Below are 19725 nucleotides of genomic sequence, written 5' to 3' on the forward strand. Positions count from 1 at the left end.
ATGGTAGTCGGCAGTTTTATGTCTTTTTCTCGTCGCACTACGCAATAGACACAACGGACACCGATTAGTGCAAGCATGCTTGTCTCAGCGTACGGAGTCGCTCCCCTGCCATATCTGTACAGAGAGTGGTCACGAAGGTCATTCACTGGATCACTTGAGGTTCTGTGATTAATGAGGCAATGGCTTTTGTTTTATTTGCTGGTGTGAAATACTGCCCAGTATTCAGTACTTCCATCACGAGAACGTCACGTGCAGTGGAGTACAGCTGCCATGCTTACGCTTCACTGACGTACGCACAGATTCGCTGTATTGAAAACTGTTTTCCTTGGTGGGTCATATGGTGATGCAGATCGTCCTAAATAGCCATTACCAAATCGTGAGGTGGAAGCTCTTGACCAAGCGCTGCGCAAGTATCATTTAAGAGGATTCTCATACTCTCGGAAGCCCTATCAAAGGGAGCGAAGATGTATCGCTGCTTCTGGGCGTTGCAGGCATCTTCTGCATACTTTGTGATGGCTCGATAACAACGTCCTTCAAAGCCGCCAAAACATGGGAAGGATAGGTCCCATCCAGATGGCGGTGTGAGCTCTGAGGTAATACACAGTTCGGATCAAGCGGTATTACGTACGAAGTGTTGTCGAGGATTTGGAAAATTCAAAGTGGTGCCCGGACAGACAAAATGGGAGATGGGAAATAAGAGTGTTTAGGCCCAACACTATTGGGAAGCATTTCCCTTCGTGCTGTACTTCAGTACAAACCAAGAAGTTTTCTCTCAGCGAGACAACTGCCTATGCTTTGTGACTTGCGTCATGTGGATTAGCGGGTTTAAATGCAGATATTTCGTACAGAATGAGTTCGCATGTTACAGTCTTGTGCTCCGTGGCTACAGTGATTCTTAAATCACGACGGGCGTTGTTTGCGCCGTAGTTACGGACTTTTAGGGAGTCGTGTACTCCCAGCTCCGCTCATAGATGTTCGGCAATGCGAAATTTCTTCGCACTGAAATTACCAGTCGCGTTTTTCTATGAAGTCAAATTGCTCGACAGAGAAGCACTTGCCTCTGAAGTTGTTGTTGACGAACGGCTCGGCCGTGTAGGGTGTCCTGTCAGGCAGGCGGCAGACGTCCACATCTTGGCCTCCAGTATAGTATCGCATAAAAAATGATTTTGGATTCCACCATCCGTTTTGACGCCCATTTCTACTGAAACGAGGTGGCCTTTTAATCTGCGGGTCAGTTTCAAGCACACAGAAACATCAAATTTTCCGGGTATGCTGAAAACCTTTCATTGCCGGACACGTGCATGTTTAATCTCTTGAGTGGCATATTACATCTGGCATTAGTTGCAGTGGAGGAGCTTCATGTCCAAAGCACTTGTGTGGCTTCGCTGAGGAGCGGGCACCTTTTTCAGGAGCGTTGCTTTGTCACCATGCTGTTAATGTCAATATTTGCTGATTCAAGGTCGGAAACAAGCATATGAACCATTCCTATAAATCAGTTACCAAATGCTCGACAAAACACTTTAGTAGGGCGGCAAATAAGTCGATGTGAGAGGCTTCAGCTCGCCAGACATACCTTGCTCATGCAGGCCCCTTCACCAGAGTCCCAGTCCACAAGAAATCCGTCCAGAAGACCAGGATACTCGCGGAGAACCGCACTCATTCGATCAAAATCTGGAGGCCCAAACCACAGGCCCCCGACGCGAAGATGGGTACGATTCTTGAGTTCAGCGATAGTTTCAAACCATTCAGGAGGTAAATCCTGTCTTGCAAGGGTATAGTGTTGAGGCGGAATAGATACTGTCTGCACAGCTGGGTTCCCAAGTTCGGCGTTATTGTGACGACCGAAATCTGTCATATTCACAATCGGAATGTAAACTCCGTCTCCCAGAGTGGCAGCCTGCGCGCAGCGTTCCAAGATGTCCGCTTTCTCAGTCGTATAGCAATATGAGAAGACCCCATTGTTTGCCGTTACGACTGGCAAAGCTTTTCCATCATCAGATGGGAGTAGTCCGCTGCGATCGTTTGGAGGTTCGTTTACTTCTCCACGTGCCTGCCTTTCTTCCATAAGGACGTAATCATAATAATCGATGTTGGTTCCGGGTATCACTCGACGGTACTGATGAGGCAGGTAGTACTGGAAGTCAAACTCTTCGTGCTCCGTCTCTTCCCCATCATCGTCCCCCTCGATTGCTAATTCATCCTCGTCTTCCGTATCTGGGGAATAATCAGCGTTTTCTGTCATTTCTCCTTCTTGAACACCACCTTCGTGTGGGATACTGCCTCCTTGGCGATCAGCCCTTGTCATCGGAGGCCGCTTGAATTGCTCGTTGTCGTCCTTATCCTCGTCGGAAGTAGCTGGCAGCACGCCGTTACTGCCAGCGTAGATGGTGTCGTTTGCTTCGCCGTCGCGCTTGGGAAACTCCGAGTGGTTCACCACTCCTTCATTGTTGTTGTCGTCCAACTGACCTGCATCATAATTGACATCGTCTGCATATGCAGAGGGGAGAAGGCCGCCACGCGTTACAGGTCGTTCGGGTTTCTCCAGGGACACTGACGATCCAGCCCCTGCAGCGTGAGACTCCCATATTGCGATTGAGCCTCCTATGTAACCACTACTTCGGTTCAAAGACGATACAGCGGCGAACGCAACATACACCACCAACGTTTTCTTAAATACCCGATTCCGTTGAAGGGCATCCGGGCCTTGCCACAAATGCGAAAAAATGTTTCTATTCCCCCTTGCCGTTTGCATCATCGTATCAGAACCGTCCAACCAACAGCGGACACCGTTGATAGATTTAGGCCTCTTAGTGCTCGAATATTGGAAAAAAAATGGGATTACGACATCCACACACACCGTCAGGCTCTTACATGCTCGCGTCGAGGCAAAAAGCGAAAAGCTTAAAAATACTAGTACACCTACTGGTTCCTTTCTATTGTTCTGTCTGAGGTGTATGGCGATGCAATAGCTTTGCTATGACTACTCCGAAGTCGACGAAAGGCGACATACAACACGAAATAGCACTGCGTATGTGCCCGCAGTCAATGACTACAGTTCTGGCTGACGGATCCTGCGTGCCGCAGCTCGAAGTTTCTCTTTGTTCGCGATGTCTCAGTAAGCCGTGCAGGCTCGCCTGACCTCATCATTTTGCCGAGATCCATCTAACCATCAGAGCTACCTGGAAGCCTCCTAATGTACTCTTGTGACGATTTGCATGTCACTTCACGGTAGCTGATAAGTTCAAACCCACACATCCCTGAGGCTCAAGCAAAACAGGGCTTGTTGCGGATTTGGTGGAGACTTCAGTAGATGCAAAGTTGGCGCTGCGGCGAGTCGTGCTATTCTGAATACGAGACACCGTTGGTTCAGCCTCCAAGCATACTTCTGACTCTTAAACCCGTGGATCAACATCAGCACGCTTGTTTCCATTGCTCAAAAACCCTCTACAAGGAATGGCTTCGTCACTTTGTTTGGTGCCGCTTACCAGTGAGTTTCCTCCCATTGTGCTGGGTTGTCCGCTTTTGGAACTGATCAAGTGCCGGAATTTACTTAGATCGGCTTCACAGTTCACTGACTTTTTTCACATTTATTAACCAGTCCCGCTCGACGTGAAAGTGTTTCAATTGCTTGTGGATGTGGGCATGAGAACCCCCGTCGTACAGAGATTGAGCGGGCCAATTGATGGCGAACCATTTCCACTCAATGACGGGCAAAACGGGGATGTTTTTTGATTGTATCGTTCACACTACCCTGGTTGTTTCTGTGTTTCAGGTATCATTTCACCGGGATATGATCCCTAGCTATTAACAGTCATGGTTCTCGACACCCGTGTGTCAGCCGGCGCAGCGAGACGGACGAAAACGAAGTGTTTATGCGCCAAGAAGTGACTTTGCTCGTGTCATGACAGGGGTCGATTCTCTCAAAATTGTTTGTCAACTATACAGCAGCAGCGCTTCCACGATGAGCCTCACGGCGGCATGCTGTAAGCCTGAACTGTTCAGTTTTTACGGCGTTTGCTGTTTCGCTGGATGGAGAATTTGAGCAGTGGTGCACTTTGCGTATTGACGGTATCAAAGAACACCGTGTTTTGTCCAACCATCGTAGCACCAGCAACCTACAGATTACCACTCAATCGCGAAACCACAGCAGACCACAAAGGGTTAAGGTGAAGGAAGAATGGACAAGAACAGCAATGAGGCAGCCGCGGATTCCACCCTGTCCATCGGGGCAGGTGGAGAGCGTGACGGTAGGAGCCTCGATGTACGCGATGACGACCACTACCAGCAGCTTGAGGAGATGCGCATGAGGAGGCTCTTTCTTCTGCTTGGAATATGCACGACTATGCCTTGGAACAGCTTGCTGACAAGTTTACCGATCTTCTCCCTTACGTATTTCCCAATGTACAAATGGGGAACCTGGAGGTGAGGCTCTGGCGATAACGGCGCTGTGGTGCATTGAGATTCCTGTTGCTGTTCCCCGCCCACAGACCGTATATCCCATACACGCACAGTAATGCTTTTGATCGGTTTTGGTCTCTGTGGAGCGCCAACACTCTAGGAACGGCTGGAGGAGAAACCAATCTGCCCCGACTAGCACAGGCAGCCTCTCATCACAATATGTACGTGTACTGACAAGTCGGCGTTCGCTGGAAGTCGATGACTGCCACAACATTGGTAGGAACGGAATGAATTATACGAAGGACGGCACAAACATGAACATCTCTTTGAATCCGTTGAGATACAGATCTGATCATTGCTCCAACATGGTTGCCACATTACGGCATGAGCAAGTGACAATCCTATTCATCTAGTTTCCTGCTAGCTGTCTCTTTTTCGTTCAGCGCTCAGATCAACTCAGCAGCCCTCCTGTTGATCCAGCCTTTGCTTGGATGGATCATGCCGCGCATTTCTTTGGCTTCCTGTTACCTGTCCTCGCTGGGAGCTCTGCTAGTTGCAACCATCCTTGTACCAGTGTTCGGCTATTTTTTTCAGACGACCTTTCTTGGCCTCGCGACCTGTCTATCCGCTCTGTTCATCCTTGCTGCAGCAGGTGCATTTCTGCAGGCTACAGCCTTCAGTAAGCGGGTTTAAATGCCGCGAATCCTTTGGCGTCAAGATGTCTCACAGTGCAGCATCGTTGAGCGAGACAGAACTATGAGGCGAAGGCGCACGATTCTCGTCACTGCCGAGAGATAAGAAGACAGGGGTCGCGCGGTGGTCGCAGTTCTTCTGCAGATACAGCCAGGTCCTCCGCTACCTCGTCTGAGCCAAATGTGTAGTAGCACAGAGCTGTAGACGGAATTATGTTGTCTGTGGAACATACTTTTCCGAACAGATTGTGGTAGACAGCGGCGGGTTTTCGAGGTTTCTTGTGCTTCGAAACAACTATCGAAACCAGAGAAACTCCATCTACCTGACACCGTTTCTTATAGAAAGAGCAGAACTTTGCGGCTCTGTCCAATATGTTTCAGGTTGTTATCAGCGTGCTGCGCTCACTCTCATAGTTGATTTATTCTACGCATTGGGATCAGATATTTAAGTGGAAGACGACTTTTCACGGGCGAGATATCGGCTTGTCGGTATCAAAGTGTGTGCCTGTGTGTGTGCGTCCTCTTTTCTGTGTGTGTGTTCAGTTCTTGCGGGCTCTGTGACAGACGAGAGATACTTGTATCAGTTCTTTGTGGGTCAAGCGGCGGCGGGAGTTCTTGCAGCTATTTGTGGTTTTACGCCGTACCTGATCCGACAGATGCTTCAACACGGAGGGTGGCGCGTCGTGCCCTTAAGACCGAACTTTTCCGTCGGTGTCCCTCCTGGAGCTGGTGCTGAGCCTGGACACACTGATTTTGAACTGATCAATACGCGTGTGCACAGTTCACCGGGCGACTCTATGTTGCACGATAATGAATACTTGTGGTCTCTGTGCAGTTCGAGTCTCGCGTTTATTGTATGTACATGCCTTACTCTCATCTGCATCCTTTCTTATCGAGCGCTGAACCAGTCGCGGTTGTTTTCCACCCTTCTTGCTCTCCCCGCCTCGTCCCATGATGCCGATGAGGCCCCGCTGACGGAAGAGGTCGTTCCTTTGGTTTCGGATGCCAATCCGAACGTTCACGTGGAAACGGAAAACACCTCGGTGTCAAGTGCACGATCCCAGCGGGAGGGCGAAACAGCAAACGATGCAGGCAAATTTGATCGCGGCAGTGAGAAGCCCGGAGGACGCGGTCCAGGCGGCGACGTTTCCGTGAGCACAAGTGCAGCAACCGAACAAGCCAAGTGGATAGATAAAAGAGTTCGGGTCGAACAAACGAACCTTTTCCTTACCCTCTTTGTCACCGGCCTACTTTTCCCAGGTAAGAGGTGGCAGCTTCAAAACATGGGGATTCTCTGCAAAAGAGTTCCGTCAAAGGCCTAGAACCGGATCATTGAGCATGGCCATCTGAATTTGTCTCTGTGTCCTCTGGCATATCAGTCTGAACAGCACTTGTCCCGTCTCCCGTCCTTTTCGCTTGACCTTTCTGCATGTGGATTTTTGCTTTTATCTATTTTCCTGTGTCTCTCGAGTAGGTTTCCCTTGCCGTAGACACCTGCTCGCACGCATAGAGTTACAGCTTCTTTCCACTTCCCCCGTTCATGCCTCGCATTTTGGGGACCTTCATTCTCTTTCCGCTTCCCCCAGATTTGTCTTCTTTTCAGCAAGCACGGCCGAATGGCGCCCACAAGCTTCCTTGGTTGCATCAAAGACTGGAAATGCAGCCAACGTCACCGTGTTGGCGCTCTTTATGTCGGGCTTCACTGCGCAGCAACTTCAGCTGTTTCTGGCTACCTGCTTTCAAGCTGGCGACCTCGTCAGTCGCCTTTTCACCAGGTGGTTCAAGTGTTGTCTGCTCGAGTCTGAGACGGCGAAGGGAAACCAGTTGCATGCAGAAGCCGAAGCAGCGGCCAGTGAGGCAGCAGGTCCCCACCCTTTGCCTTCCTGGATTAGGAGAGAAGACGAGGATGACGACAACAAGCTAACAGAAGGCAGTGAAACCAGAAGAGTGGAGAGGCAGAGTGGACGTGATCACGAGGAAGGAGAACGCGACAGGCTGCGAGCGGAATCTGCAAATTCGCCTCTCACGGTGCCTGTGGTAAGCAATAGAATATGGAGAGGAAAGACAGAGAATCAGAGGAACCAGAAGTTCTCTGTAGAAGGGTTGGAAAAAGAATTTGACAGGTTCAAGGGAAGAATTAAGTTGACGTTGGGAGCGACTGAAAAGGAAAGAAGTGAAGCTTTGAGCAGGAAGCAAGATGGAGCATTGTTTGGAGCGTGTACCACAGGTCGAACTCAGTGCAGCATTTTTCACCTCACACTTTCCCCCGTTGAACATTGTGGCAGAACCCGAAGAAAACAGCTTGGAAGAGAAAGTGCAGCCTGACCTTGTGTTCGTCACACATGTTCTTTTCATTTGCCGAGGGTTGTTATGTTTCGTTCAAACGGAAACCCGTGGAGTCGTTTCTATGAAACAAGCGGACTCTGCCGAGAAACCAGTTTTTGTCGTGTGTCTGTTCTGCGTGTTTCCGCAGATTCTTCGCTTCCTTTTCGTCCCGCTGTTCATCATTTCCCAGCTTGCCACGCTTCCGCCCTCAACTCCTGCCGTGCCTTTAACGGCATCTTTCGATTTGAACGCCGTTTCCGGAGTCGTCACTCTACCCGTCTCGTTTGCTCGTTCTTCGCCTTCAACTCGTTTGTCTCCATTTCCTGGATCCGCGTCGCCGTCCTCGCTTGTGAGTCTTGAAGAGTCCGCGACGGAAGGCGGCGCTTCTGCCACTGCCTCGAATACCGCCTGGGGGTTCTTTCTGCGTCTCATCTCCAACGACTACGTTCGTTTATTTCTCATGCTGGCTCTCGCCATCAGCAACGGCCTGTACGCAACCATCGCGGTTCTCAACGCGAATGCTGCTGCAGCCGCTTCCGCTCGCCAGTTTGCAAACGCAGAAAGGGGAGAGACCGAAGACGCAGGCAGAGGCGAAAAGGGAGTGCAACAACGGGGACAAGCCACCGAAGACGAGAGGCCCAGGAACAGAGGAGCGGGCCAGGAAGAAGACGCCGGAGAAAGCGGAAGCGAAACGCCTTCCAGCAGACAGCCGTTGCTGAAGTCAGAAGATCGAGAGTCTCCTCGACCCCACTCAGCCGTTGTCTCCGAGGACAGATACGGTAAAATGGAGACTGGGCTGCCTCTCAGACGGAGAAGAAGCGCAGTGGAGAGATTTTGCAGAAAAAAGAAACAAGACGTAGCTTTCGGAATCAACCTGGGCGTCGTCGCAGGAGTTTGTGCAGGCAGTTGGTTTGGAGCCGCTCTCCAGTATTTTGTGCCAAGCAGTTGGTAGGTCTCAAGTGAGCAGGCGTAGCGAGGCATTGAGCAACTACGTCGAACGAGAGCCAGGAAGGTGAGGGGAGACTCAGTGGCAGACACATATCGGTGATAAGAGGAGCGTGAGGAACGAGGTCGAATCAGAGACAGTAAAGCGTTGACGGCCGGAGAATTGCAGCGAGTAAAATGAGGGGAACGACACGGAACTCGAATGCAAGCAATCGAACAAGAGGAGAGAGAGAAGGGGATCACGGAGAAGAAGCACTGTTCTAATGGGATGGAAACAGAACCAGAGGAAGACCGACACGAAGTGACAGAGACGTGATAAAGTTGACAGCAAAGCAAGTGCGTATATGGCGCTGGAAGGACCTTCCACGCATTTGAGGCGGGTGTCACTTCTGCTTTCCTGTTTATTGCTGGCTGTTGTTCAAGTGCATTGGCGACTCCATTTCAAAATGAGTGCGGTGCGATGTGGAAGCTTGTACGCGCCAGCAATTTAACCTTGTCTGTGGAGCTCCGGATTTCTACGCGGCTTCTGACTGCAGCGGATCGCAACACGGATTGAGTTCTTTTTATGCTCTCTGCACCCACGCGTTGATATTCTGTTTCTCTGGAGCAGAAAGCTGTCGACGACGCTGCTGTCTGCCGTGCACCCCGAAACTTTTCGTAACAGACTAGTGCCAGACGCAGTATGTGTGAAGAAAAAAGCGGGGGATGCAGTAATCATGTCTGCTGGCGGTTTGGCTGGTAGATCATTCACTCCCGTCATACCGCAGGCTGTGGAACAGCATTGGTTTCTTCGCTGCTGCACTGTTCACCTACGTACACTCCAACTGAAATGCAGATGTAGACCAACCAAAGCACAGGTAAGCATTTCGTTGAAAGGACATCAGCGGTGAACTTAAATCTCATGGACGGGACACGAAACATGTACTGTCACCCTCACAGCATGATTGACAGAAATGAAGACAGACGAAAAAGAACTACATTTTCCACTGTTCCACTTCATACGTTCGGTACTCCTTTCCCCGGGGAAGACACACAGGCGGAGCACAAGAAGGGACGAAATGGGATAGCGACAAGACAGCATGGTTGGAGTGACTTGACTGTTTCTTGCCATCTCCTGCCACAACAACAAACGATGGAAAAAGGCGATAGACGCCCCCCAGCAATGAATACGTATTACTCCTACGCACAGTGCAAGCACCACCGTGAGCTCATCAGCGAGAGACAGCGATGAAACAAGTGGCAGTTCATTTCCCCTCGTCATTTGAGAGTGCTCAAATGTATGCGTGTCTCCAGAAACGTCAAAAGCATGTTTCTCTATCCGCTGGAGGGGATACCCGCCATTGAACCTGCACTCACACTTACGTTTGTGTGCAACCATGCATCACGCCCTGTCGAAAGAAGGGTGTTGAATTTATCAACGTACATTTCCACCCCAGTCATACAGAGAAAAATGTAATACACAGATGACTGCGTATCAGCTCAAGAAAGCCACGAAAGTTATTTGCTGGCCTACTCGCAAGTAATTCTGTCCTCAAATGCTTATCGGCAGATACCTATCCATGCACAGAGAACCGAGGGACCTGCGTGAAGCAAGAGGATTTCCCTTCTTTTTTCGTGGTCCTCTTTCGTCGTGGGCACAGAAGAAACAACGCACAGATAGAAAGCATGACAAATGCGCAACGATAATAGGCTCCGACACACGGATCAGCCGAAGGCATGTACATGTGCGGAGATGTATCTCGTCCCTGTCTTCGCGACATAATGAAAGTCGATTCCAAACGTATAAACTGAAATATGAATGCATACATTTTTAATTGACCATGTTGTGTTTGTAGTGCTCTCGTTTTTCGTAAGGCTGAGAGAACCACTCTTCTTCATTTGCCTCAGTTTCACAAATCTCTGGACGCATTTCTACGTTTCTCTTCGACGTCCACGCTACTCGAGGGCAAGGCGCTTCCAGGCCTCCTCGGTGCGTTGTCAGTTCACCAGGGCTCGTGTCCGTCGCTCTCGCCAGATCTCGTCTGCTCTAAAAGATTGTCATCTTCTGCTGTGAAGGCTTGATGTGTCAGGCCTAAAGAACGCAACCGAGAGACAGACCCTGCGGTCACGTCCGGGCGCCGTGACGATTGCGTGTTGCCTAAGGCGCTGGGTTTCGGTCTGGAAAGAAAAGAGAAAGACAGGTCATGGGAAGAGCCTCAGTTCAGGCATTGTGTCAACCCGGCTGATTGTGCACACAGGCAGGCAAGAAAACGGTGAATATACCTCAGGAGACAGAGCGAGAGCGGCCACTAAGTCAGTTGTACATTCGATCATGACTGATCCTAATGCAGGACTTTTCCCACAGAAATCTTCTGTGGAGTCTTAGATGAATAGAGAGCTTCGCCTGAGTATGTATCAATCGCCCTTCCACAGGACAGAATGTGAACTGCGTTCGACGAGATTCCCCTGTGATTCGTTTTCTCCTGTCCGCCTAGACGCAAGACACTTCCACGTCCCACGAGCGAGGACAGCGACGCATTGTCATTTCCACGACTTATGAAGTTTCTCCCGCCTTTCACCCATGTGCACCTTCTTCCTTCTAGATGCTTGGCCCTTCTTCCTTGTCGCTTACTGTCTGTGAGACTCTTCACCACCAGAGCCAAGAGGATCGTAGCCACCGCGGGCGTGGTCCATCCCTCCGTCCCCCCGCCGCGCTGCGTCTTGGTGTTTCTTTCCAGCGCTGAGGACAGTTGAATAGAGGAAAATTTCAGTTCATGAAACGCCACCTGCATGCTCAACCAACTTCCGTGCAAACTCGGTGTATTTGTTTCTATAGAAACGCGGGAGGACAGAAGGAAACCAACGCAGCGGCGCATGCACGAACGACCGTCCCGCGTGTGTGGTGTCTCCTAGAGAAGGAAACACTGGAATGTGAGAGGCACTGGAGACAGTGGAGACAAATCAAACGAAAAGTTTATTTGCTCATCTATGACTACAGAACATGGTGAGCGAACGGGATAGAAAACAAACAAAGATATCGGAAGCAAAAGATTTGGGAGACTCACTTTCCTGATATGGACGCCGCCATGCCCTGACGAATGTAGCGCTCATTCACTTTCAGTTGGCGAGCGACCGGCGCGAAGCCGCAAATGATACCAAGGAGCAATCCAACGCCTGCGCCCACTGAAAACGCGACCCAACAGGAAAACCGGACACGAAAAAGATAAAGAAAAATGGTGAAACAAGATCACCCATGAACGCGACCATCTCAACGAGTTATACTGCAACAGAGCGTGGTCTGTATCTCCGCCTCTGACTTATTTCGATGCCCCTGACGCGCGATTCCTCCTTCTGCATTGTCGGCGCCTTCCCGGAACTTACATGCAAATGCTAAACCTCCCGTGTTGATCATACCGCCCACGACGCCACCCGTCAGGACACCACCCATAGCTCCGAGCCACGCGCCTCTGCGAATAGAAGACAGAGAAGCAAAAGTAGACCATCCCACTGGAACGAACAGTAGAGAGGAACGAGGGAAACCGGACCAAACTGGTGATACACAGCGTCGCACTACGTGGTAATCTGGCCTCCCGAAACACCGTGCACATCGGGAACTGAAGCCGAAGCTATATCCAAACTTGAATGCGTTCTTTCACGAGTTTCTCCCACACACAAGCGGACACGCAGGAACTATTCTTCTTTCTCTTCAGCCACCAAGACGGCTGTGTCGACCTCTTCTCCTTTTGACGGAATTCCTGTGGTTCCTGCACCATGTGCATTGATCTTTTTCTCCAAATAGCTTTCGAAACTCTCGTATCATGTCCCCGATTCCTTGCTCATCTCTCCTTCTTCTGCTTCCCCGCTTCGATTCTCGAGTGGCTGCCGCCTTTCCGCCCACCCGCTGTTTAGTCCTCGTTTTATTCTTGCGCGCACCTTCGACCGACGAGTAAAATTGAGCAGCAAAGCGTCATCAAACCAGCGGCAAGGCCGAGGCCGCCCGCGACGCAGTAAGTTACGAGGCCGCCAACCAGCCCGCCAGTGAGCGCGCCTGTGACTGATGCCACGACGAGCCAGTTGCCGCCTCCTCGGTAGAAGGTGCTCGACCAGAGGCCCCGAGAAAAGAGGCTTGCCGTCATGGCAATCGCAGTGAACGTTGCCGCCAAGTAGATCACAAACACGACAATCGCCGACGCCCAGACTGGCCAGCACTCGCAGTTGTTCATGCAGAATCCGTCGGCCTGAAAGGCGGCGCAAGCGTCCACACGGGAGGCAACGCGAGCGATGCGGAAGCGAAGAACAGCGAGGAGGGACAGAGGGAGAAGGAAATACAACCCCACGGGTGCGGAAGAAAAGGGAGGCACCAAGAAGAAAACCATTATTGATCACTGGCGGTGGGCGACCATAAGCAGCACATGACGACTGAGATACGGAAGGCGCCACAACGGCGAATGAGGAGTGACAGTTCAGAGTGTGAAGGGAGGTTCCATACGCAGTTCATGGAAAACTATGAGGGATCCTAAGAAGAGGAAATAAACAGAAAGGAAACGCGGCACACTACTGGTCAAGAAATGGTGGACAAAAAACAGTCGGGCTGTCCACGTGCTATACCTGGATAAGGGTCGACAGCGGGGTTTGTGTCTTCCACCTTTCACACTTTGCCGACACACACCGCGTGGTCAATTGATATGTGGGCCTTCTGTGTGATGCGAAGGGCGTTTTATCCATAGAAACTCAAGTTAGAATCGGAGACCACTGTCGCCTGGTCTGCCGGCCAAACTTCGCGCGTTCGGTGCAACAAAACTTACCATATAACTGATGCTTTCCACGACACACCTGTTTTATCTCCATTCACCCAAACGTTTTCTACGTCACGTACCGGTATAATTTCAATCGTTGGGGCCTCTCGAAACTGAGCTTGTGTCCTGGTTGTGCGGATGTTTCGCGGTGCTCCGACCAAGCGGACCTGAGAACCAGCGACTGGTGGTAGCGCCTCCATTGTCTCTGCAGCTCCTGACTGACTGGGACCTGCCTCCTCGCTTGTGGAAATCGTCGCCCCATCCACTGTGGGGGCTGTTGCTGTCGCAGGATCAGAGTCGACGTCCGCCTGGGTGGCCGGCGCAGATACCGACTGTGCACTCACAGTTGAGGGTGAAGCCGCAGCGGCAGGGGTCAAAGACACAGTCTGTGGGGCCTCAGCAACTCTTTGAACTGCAACGGGAGACGGGACTGTGGTGCTCGTAGCTGCCGCGGGACCACTAGCCACTGGAGGCTGAGGCGTCTTTACGGCAGCGGCCATCGGCTGTGCCTGAGGAGCAGCGGCCATCGGCTGTGCCTGAGGAGCAGCAGCCGGCTGCGCCTGAGCTGAAACAACGGGAAGCGCTTCAGAGGGAAAGGCAGGCTTTAGCTCAACAGGGACGAGGGGCTGTGCCGCTGTAGGGGCAACAGGCTGCAGTTGAGAGACGTCAACGGGCTGTACCGGAGTGGCAGTCAAAGCCTCGGGGAGTGCCGCGCCTGGAAGCGCTGCGCCGACGACGGGAGTCCGAGCAGCGGACGCAGCGACAGGGGCAACTGACGAGGAGACAGCAAGCTGAGGGATCGCGGCGAGAGGCGTTGGGGATGCAGGAGTCGCGGGAGCACTTGGGATGGCAGCTGACACCACAGCTGGTGCGGCAGGATTGGAGACTGCAGCAACTCCGGTGCTCGGCTCTTGGGAAGCGATGGCTGCAGGGACCGCGGCGGAAGGGGTGATGGCAGGGTATGCCGGGGCGACAGTGACAATGTCTGTTGGCATAACAGGCTGGGAGTTTACTGGGACAACGGGGACAGCTGGAACGAGTGTCGACGGATCAGTCAGCTGGTCGTGCTCAGCAATTGACTGGAGTCGCGTTAGGTAAGGCGCTGTAAACATTGAGGGTAAAAGCGACAGAAAACACCAATGAGACATGCCAGGACGACCTGTTGACCACGTGCCGGCCTGAGTGCTCCTGGATTCAATAGAAACGCAAAACAAGAGCTTCTCAGGATTCCTTCACCAATTCCTAATCCTAGGGAGAACAGGGTGAAAACCGCGGTGTCGGAATGCATGGGGAGGAAGACGCACCGCAGGAGAAAAGCAACAACATCTAGTTTTCTGGCAATGGCGTGAGACATCTCTGCGGGGATACAGCTTCTTCAGGTTGCCTTTCATCCCGTTTAATCCCGAATAAGTGCTAACATTCTCAGTCTCTCCTGAGTCGCATGCGCCCGTATGGTTCCTCAGATGCACAAAACTACGCGGGAGAGGACCGAAAAGGACCCTGTGGACTTGTCGCGCCACACGAGAAACAGGGAAACACAAGAAAATGTGGGAGTGACCAGAGAAGGGGAGAAAAGGTACCAGATATGTCGCCACGCTTCGGCAGCCCATCTGCTCCCTGTGCCTCGGCCCAGTTCGTTCTCATGCCAACATCCGTGTTGTAGTAAGGCGGTCTCCACAACGCCCACTGTTCCCTTTTCTTGGGGGTTTTCCTACCTTGGAAGGAACTCTCTACCATTTGCTCTCCTGTGTAGCTAGAGGGTTGTTCCAGTTGCAGGAAGCTGAGGCATGCATCGTTTCCCTGTGTCTCCTGTTCAACTCCAGTCGCGGGTCCATCGACGGACACAAAGGCCAGCCCCATGGGCTTCCCGCCATTGCCCGCGAGGCGCAGTTCGGGCAGCTTCAAACTCACACAAGAATGATGTCTCTGTTTCGCTTTGGCGCTGTCGCGGCTGAGACTTTTCTGTGTTGTGTGCAGGTGAAGAAAACCCGGTGAGTCTTCTCCGTCCTGACCTGCATCTCGTTGGTGTGCTGCGCGCTTGCCCCCTCTCTTTTTCTCCACAAAAGACAAACCACCTTCCTTGACGGCACCCACGCTTCCGGCAGTCCCGCATGCTGCACCGAACTGCTCGCATGCATGTGAACACACCCGGACAGTCGTGGAGACGCGCGTCTCAGCCTCCACGAAAGAAATCCCAGAAAACGCGTTGGCATCAACAGAAGCCCACGACTGGGTTTTCATATCGGAGCAGTTGAAAGAGCAGATCAGATGCTGGAGGTGCATTTCGCAGCGGGCGGGGTCCGCTGGCGGGATATGAAGGGAGGAAACGACTTCGTGGGCGTATCTGGCAGACGCTGTTTGCGACTCTGGCGAACAGCGGAGACACGCGGGTGCCATTGCTGTCAACACCGAGGAAGTAACGGCAGCGTTAGAATGGGAGGAGCGGTGATGTGTCTGCGTCTGCCCCGCGTAACTCGGGGCCGCTAGGACGGCAACACAGAGAAGCGAAATAATAGAGACCGCCCAAGCACGCGCCATGGCGAACGAAGGGACGCGGGGAAACTGGAGGGAGACCTCGTTCTCTAGGAAACTCGTGGCTACGGGCAAGGGAGGCGGGGGAAGGAATATATTTTCGAATCACACAAATGAAACGATCTAACTGAACTAGGGAGAGACCTAAACCGGAGCACGGCGCAGGAGGAGGAAACCGAGACACACACTTTCCACGCGACACTGCGCGTGCGTGCAATGTCCTATTCCAGGCTTGAGGATAGAGCTGTTTGATGATCTCTTCTTTTTCAGAGTTCAGATGCTACCTCAAATTCACTAGATTGAACTCTCTGCATCAGTCAAACTCTAGTCGCGCCTCCAGTCTCCAGTGCGTGAATCTTGATCATTTAGTCCTCTCAGAACGCACGACCCGTTCTAGGCTGTCGGACGTGAGGAGGGTCATGACGAGGTAGCCAACCGAAAAAAAAAGGCATCCCCCTACGCAGCCAAACGGTCAAGACGAGCAACGGACTGGAACAAATGAAAATAAATTCACAGTCCGTCGCTTCAGCCGCAAGCTGTTGTGATGGCCTCGACAAGTGTGCTCCGAAACGTTCCGGCTAGGTCTCATGAATCGTCATTGGCTCTACTTCCGAGCCTTCGCCGCGTTTCTTCGCAGAAACATTTGTGTAAACAGATGTACGTTCTATATATCCTCTTCAGACATACAGAAATACATGTTTATTCGTGTCTTCAGGTTCTTCAATTCGGCACCGTCGCCGGCTGTCTTTATTGCAGACCATGAACTCGTTCCGTCTCTGCACATCTCTTGCCTCGCTGTTCCCCCTTTATCTCTCCATCAAATAACCATGACTCAGTCTCGGGCGGTAGGGCTTTGTTTGCTGTCAACCGGGCGTTCTTCTCACTTCACGCGAGCAAGTGGTTCGACTGCTCATCAGCGTGTTGCTTGGCATTCAGCGGGTGAATTATCGTCCCCGTTTCGATCGAGGAATCAAGTGAGAAAAGCAAGCAACCGAGACTGCGGATCTCGGCTTCCAGGGTTTCGCCAGGACAGAAAAAAGAAACACGGACCCAGCGATTCGCTGAGAGGGTGTGGCCACCTGGTCGAGCCCATATATATAAAACAGGGCGCCAAGGTAAGGGTTGGCATGAGAATACATTCTCATTCGGCGTCCTCTTCCTCGGTAGCCTCCCCTTGACGTCGTAGGGGAACGAAAACTTCAAGATAGAGAAAGGGGGCGTAAATGTATCAGGGAAGCCTTAGACGCGCAAAAGGTGAATATGTCGGAAGCAGCCAGTGTCCGTTCACCCCTTACCCTGCAGGCGGTTGGGCGCCTGGCACAAAGGATAAATTACACGGGGGAGTCCTAAAACGCCTTACCCCGACACCAGAGGGGAAAGGATGCAAGCGGGAAAGGGGCTTTACCGTTCTAGCAACGTTGACTAGCAGGAAAAAGAGACCACAAGTTGGGCGAGAGAAAGGTTAGCTGACGGGAATCGAGGGCCAGTGGAAGCTCGACCCAACTAGCCGGACGGCTCTTCTTCGCCACAGTAAGCGATGCCTGAGGCAGAGCCCCCCTTCCCTTCCTCCTTTTCAGCCGCCCCCCCCCCCTCCTGGCTTCGGACGTCTGTCGAGGTCGAGATAGTCGTGGCTATGAAAAGGAAGAGGGGGGGGAAGACAGGAGGAGATGACCCCCGCTGCTGTTCTTGACTCCCTGCATCCCCGATCAGCACAGACAAAGAGTGTTGAGTGAAGGTGAAGAAGGTTAAGTGGCTGTCTGTTGTGGTTGAGCGGACAAGGACACCGTTATTTTCTAGCGTTGTGTACACTCAACCGGAGAACAGGGGGGCAGCCAGCGGGGTCGTGGTTCCCATGGGGTGCTGGTAGTGAAACGGCGTGCAACACGACGCCCGACAAGTTCGTGGCTGGTCAACCGCGTTCCAGAGAGATAAGCGGCTCGTTCAGCTTTTAACAAAGTGAAAACCTGTCCGTGAAGTTTATTTGCAATGTCATGTGTTGTGGTTGTGATAACTGCTTCCGCAGCCCGTGTGGCCGCTGGACGATATGCTGTGGAGGCGGATAGCCATGAGCCGTAGGTAGCAGTGCCATTGCTTGCGGCCATCCGAACTGTCTATCCACCGATTTCGAAGAGTCTTATTTTTGGCCAAATGGTCCGACAGGAAATTTTGCAGACGAGCCGGACAAGGCAGCCAAATGCGACTGAATTTCATAAGCCACCAGTGCCCTCTCACCTAGATGTATGATGTAATCGCGGGTGGTCCCCTATGCGCCATCGATTGACTCTCGTTGGAAACGGTGTGCTAAAGTTCGCTCCGTTAAAAGTGCAGAATATGCAGACATCATTATATCGAAAACGACGACTGCTTCAGGAGCAAACGTCTGTTGACGGTCTCGTTGGCGTGATGCAACATGATATTTCTGTTCCACCTCGCATCAATCTTTGACAACGTCTGCCTTTTTGCATGTTGGGAAAGCCATGAAAAGGGCTTCTAACAGTGGGAATTTGGTGAGGCAGGAGATATGATGGACTGCTGCTGTCCCCACCGGGTGGGTTGTGGTCCGAGCACCGAACGAGGGGTCTCACAGCTGTTGAACAAGAGGTTGTGAGCGTGATCAGTGGTTTCTTAGGGATGCGGCAACTCAGAGTCAAAGCTCACTTATTCGTATGCAAAGTAGAAGATCTATTGCACGTACAGGTCCGTACACCAGCCTCCAACCTCCGAGGTAACTTTATGAGTTCTCAGCAGTATAGCTGAGTTGTCTTGATGAACAAGAACGCGGAGGAGAGTGACAAATGGGGCGAAAACTCGATCATGAGGGAGAAAAGAAGAGGCACCGACGAACGGACGCACAAAAGGTATCGGTGCTGGAGTATGTGTGAGTTTCAGGTGTGAGGTGCATCGAAAATAGCGAAGGGGTGATTAACATGATGGGCAAAAAGAGAGTCACGCTTAATGCCCAGTTTGCGTTTTCTCTTCCGCATAGTAATACAAAAGCTGAGAGAGGGAGGAATCTTTACACATTACTGTCAAGGATGGGAAGAGCAGACCTGGATTCTAACTGCATTTCCAAGAGTCAACTGTGAACTCAAATGCACCAGAGTTGCTCATCTATGTAGCTACCCCAAATTCATCAAGGCTGCGGCCTCCGCGGGCGTGAGCCATGGAAATCAGGGTCCTGACTCCGGCATACAAGACGCGGCTGTGTCTTCTAAATTGAGCGGGCACTGAACTGTGCGTTCGGTTGCAGACCGCACCATTGTCAAGCGCATGACACTGAAAGGTATATTTCTTCATAGGGAGTGATGATTCAGTCACCTTTTTCCTAGTCACGCTTTCAGCAACGTGTTACGGAAGTGGAATACTCCAGCCGCGCACACAAACTCTCTTCGCAATTGCTCAAGGACATCAATCACATGCTACCACAGGTGAGCATACGTGCTCAATAGAGCGTCTTTTGATTGTTGATACTCCGACCTTCTCCGTGAGTGCAGCCACGCCCCGCTGAAAAGGAACCGGCTGTATCAAAACGATCCCTACAGGAAACCTTTGTGAAGCAGACGCTGAAGCACCAAGGGGGATACAGAACATTCGTAGACCAACGGTGACGTCGACCGCCAGCCCCCATGGACATCGACGGAAAAGTGCAAATCAAGGCCTGGTGATGTCCAGTCACCGGCGTGTATTTATTGCCAGCCAAGCCGAACAGGCCTCTCGCTCTGCCATTACATCCAAACGCACAGAGCATGTCGCCGAGGAAACATGACCGCACAGGCCACCATCTACCTCCATGTGCGCATGATATGGGCCACGCACCCACCTGTAAGGTATAGAAACGAACACTCGTCTTTTTATAGTTCATCCGCGCCTGCAATACGCGACACCACGTTGCCACTCGCTTCAACAAATCGATTTGCTGACCCCCCGCTGTGCCACTGTTGGACGAGGTCTCATCAGAGTAAATCTGCCAGGAAACCTGCACAGCCATTGAAGTTGAGATGACCCTTAGAACTCAGGGTACAAAAAAAGCACCACTAGATCACGGTGCATCACAATGA

The 19725-nt window shown here is 51.8% G+C and overlaps 3 protein-coding genes across 3 annotated transcripts; 1 reads left to right on the forward strand and 2 right to left on the reverse strand.

The window, feature by feature from the left end:
* Nucleotides 1–116: 116 nt before the first annotated feature.
* On the reverse strand, nucleotides 117–3487 carry TGME49_320280 (hypothetical protein). Its single transcript, XM_002369854.2, has 2 exons — nucleotides 1574–3487; nucleotides 117–1224 (listed from the first exon to the last, which is right to left on the reverse strand). Exons 1-2 carry the CDS (start codon nucleotides 2753–2755, stop codon nucleotides 1006–1008), a joined length of 1401 nt encoding a protein of 466 aa, XP_002369895.1. The 5' UTR covers nucleotides 2756–3487; the 3' UTR covers nucleotides 117–1005.
* A 509-nt stretch (nucleotides 3488–3996) lies between these two features.
* Nucleotides 3997–9276, forward strand: TGME49_320270 (hypothetical protein). The gene is made up of 6 exons (XM_018782989.1): nucleotides 3997–4422; nucleotides 4488–4674; nucleotides 4823–5077; nucleotides 5634–6350; nucleotides 6694–7127; nucleotides 7564–9276. The coding sequence occupies exons 3-6, from the start codon at nucleotides 4897–4899 to the stop codon at nucleotides 8365–8367; spliced, it is 2136 nt and encodes a 711-aa protein (XP_018638062.1). The 5' UTR covers nucleotides 3997–4422; nucleotides 4488–4674; nucleotides 4823–4896; the 3' UTR covers nucleotides 8368–9276.
* On the reverse strand, nucleotides 9102–17053 carry TGME49_320260 (hypothetical protein). Its single transcript, XM_018782988.1, has 7 exons — nucleotides 14851–17053; nucleotides 13216–14237; nucleotides 12273–12577; nucleotides 11721–11806; nucleotides 11405–11522; nucleotides 10972–11079; nucleotides 9102–10517 (listed from the first exon to the last, which is right to left on the reverse strand). The coding sequence occupies exons 1-7, from the start codon at nucleotides 15671–15673 to the stop codon at nucleotides 10343–10345; spliced, it is 2637 nt and encodes an 878-aa protein (XP_018638061.1). The 5' UTR covers nucleotides 15674–17053; the 3' UTR covers nucleotides 9102–10342.
* Between the last annotated feature and the right edge of the window lie 2672 nt (nucleotides 17054–19725).

The sequence above is a fragment of the Toxoplasma gondii genome, chromosome IV, assembly GCF_000006565.2.
Source record: "Toxoplasma gondii ME49 chromosome IV, whole genome shotgun sequence".
Classification (NCBI taxonomy): Eukaryota; Apicomplexa; class Conoidasida; order Eucoccidiorida; family Sarcocystidae; genus Toxoplasma; species Toxoplasma gondii.

Excerpts from the sequence above, each read along its gene's own strand:
- TGME49_320260 (XM_018782988.1), bottom strand. The coding sequence starts at position 15,673 with ATGGCGCGTGCTTGGGCGGTCTCTATTATTTCGCTTCTCTGTGTTGCC. Across the intron at positions 14,238-14,850 it reads GGTAGAGAGTTCCTTCCAAG|CGCCTTACCTAACGCGACTC; the intron begins GTAGGAAAACCC and ends CAATGTTTACAG. Across the intron at positions 10,518-10,971 it reads GGTGAAGAGTCTCACAGACA|ACCGAAACCCAGCGCCTTAG; the intron begins GTAAGCGACAAG and ends TTTTCTTTCCAG.
- TGME49_320280 (XM_002369854.2), bottom strand. The coding sequence starts at position 2,755 with ATGATGCAAACGGCAAGGGGGAATAGAAACATTTTTTCGCATTTGTGG. Across the intron at positions 1,225-1,573 it reads AAGGGGCCTGCATGAGCAAG|ATTAAAAGGCCACCTCGTTT; the intron begins GTATGTCTGGCG and ends ACTGACCCGCAG.
- TGME49_320270 (XM_018782989.1), top strand. The coding sequence starts at position 4,897 with ATGCCGCGCATTTCTTTGGCTTCCTGTTACCTGTCCTCGCTGGGAGCT. Across the intron at positions 5,078-5,633 it reads TCTGCAGGCTACAGCCTTCA|TTCTTGCGGGCTCTGTGACA; the intron begins GTAAGCGGGTTT and ends GTGTGTGTTCAG. Across the intron at positions 6,351-6,693 it reads CACCGGCCTACTTTTCCCAG|CAAGCACGGCCGAATGGCGC; the intron begins GTAAGAGGTGGC and ends TCTTCTTTTCAG.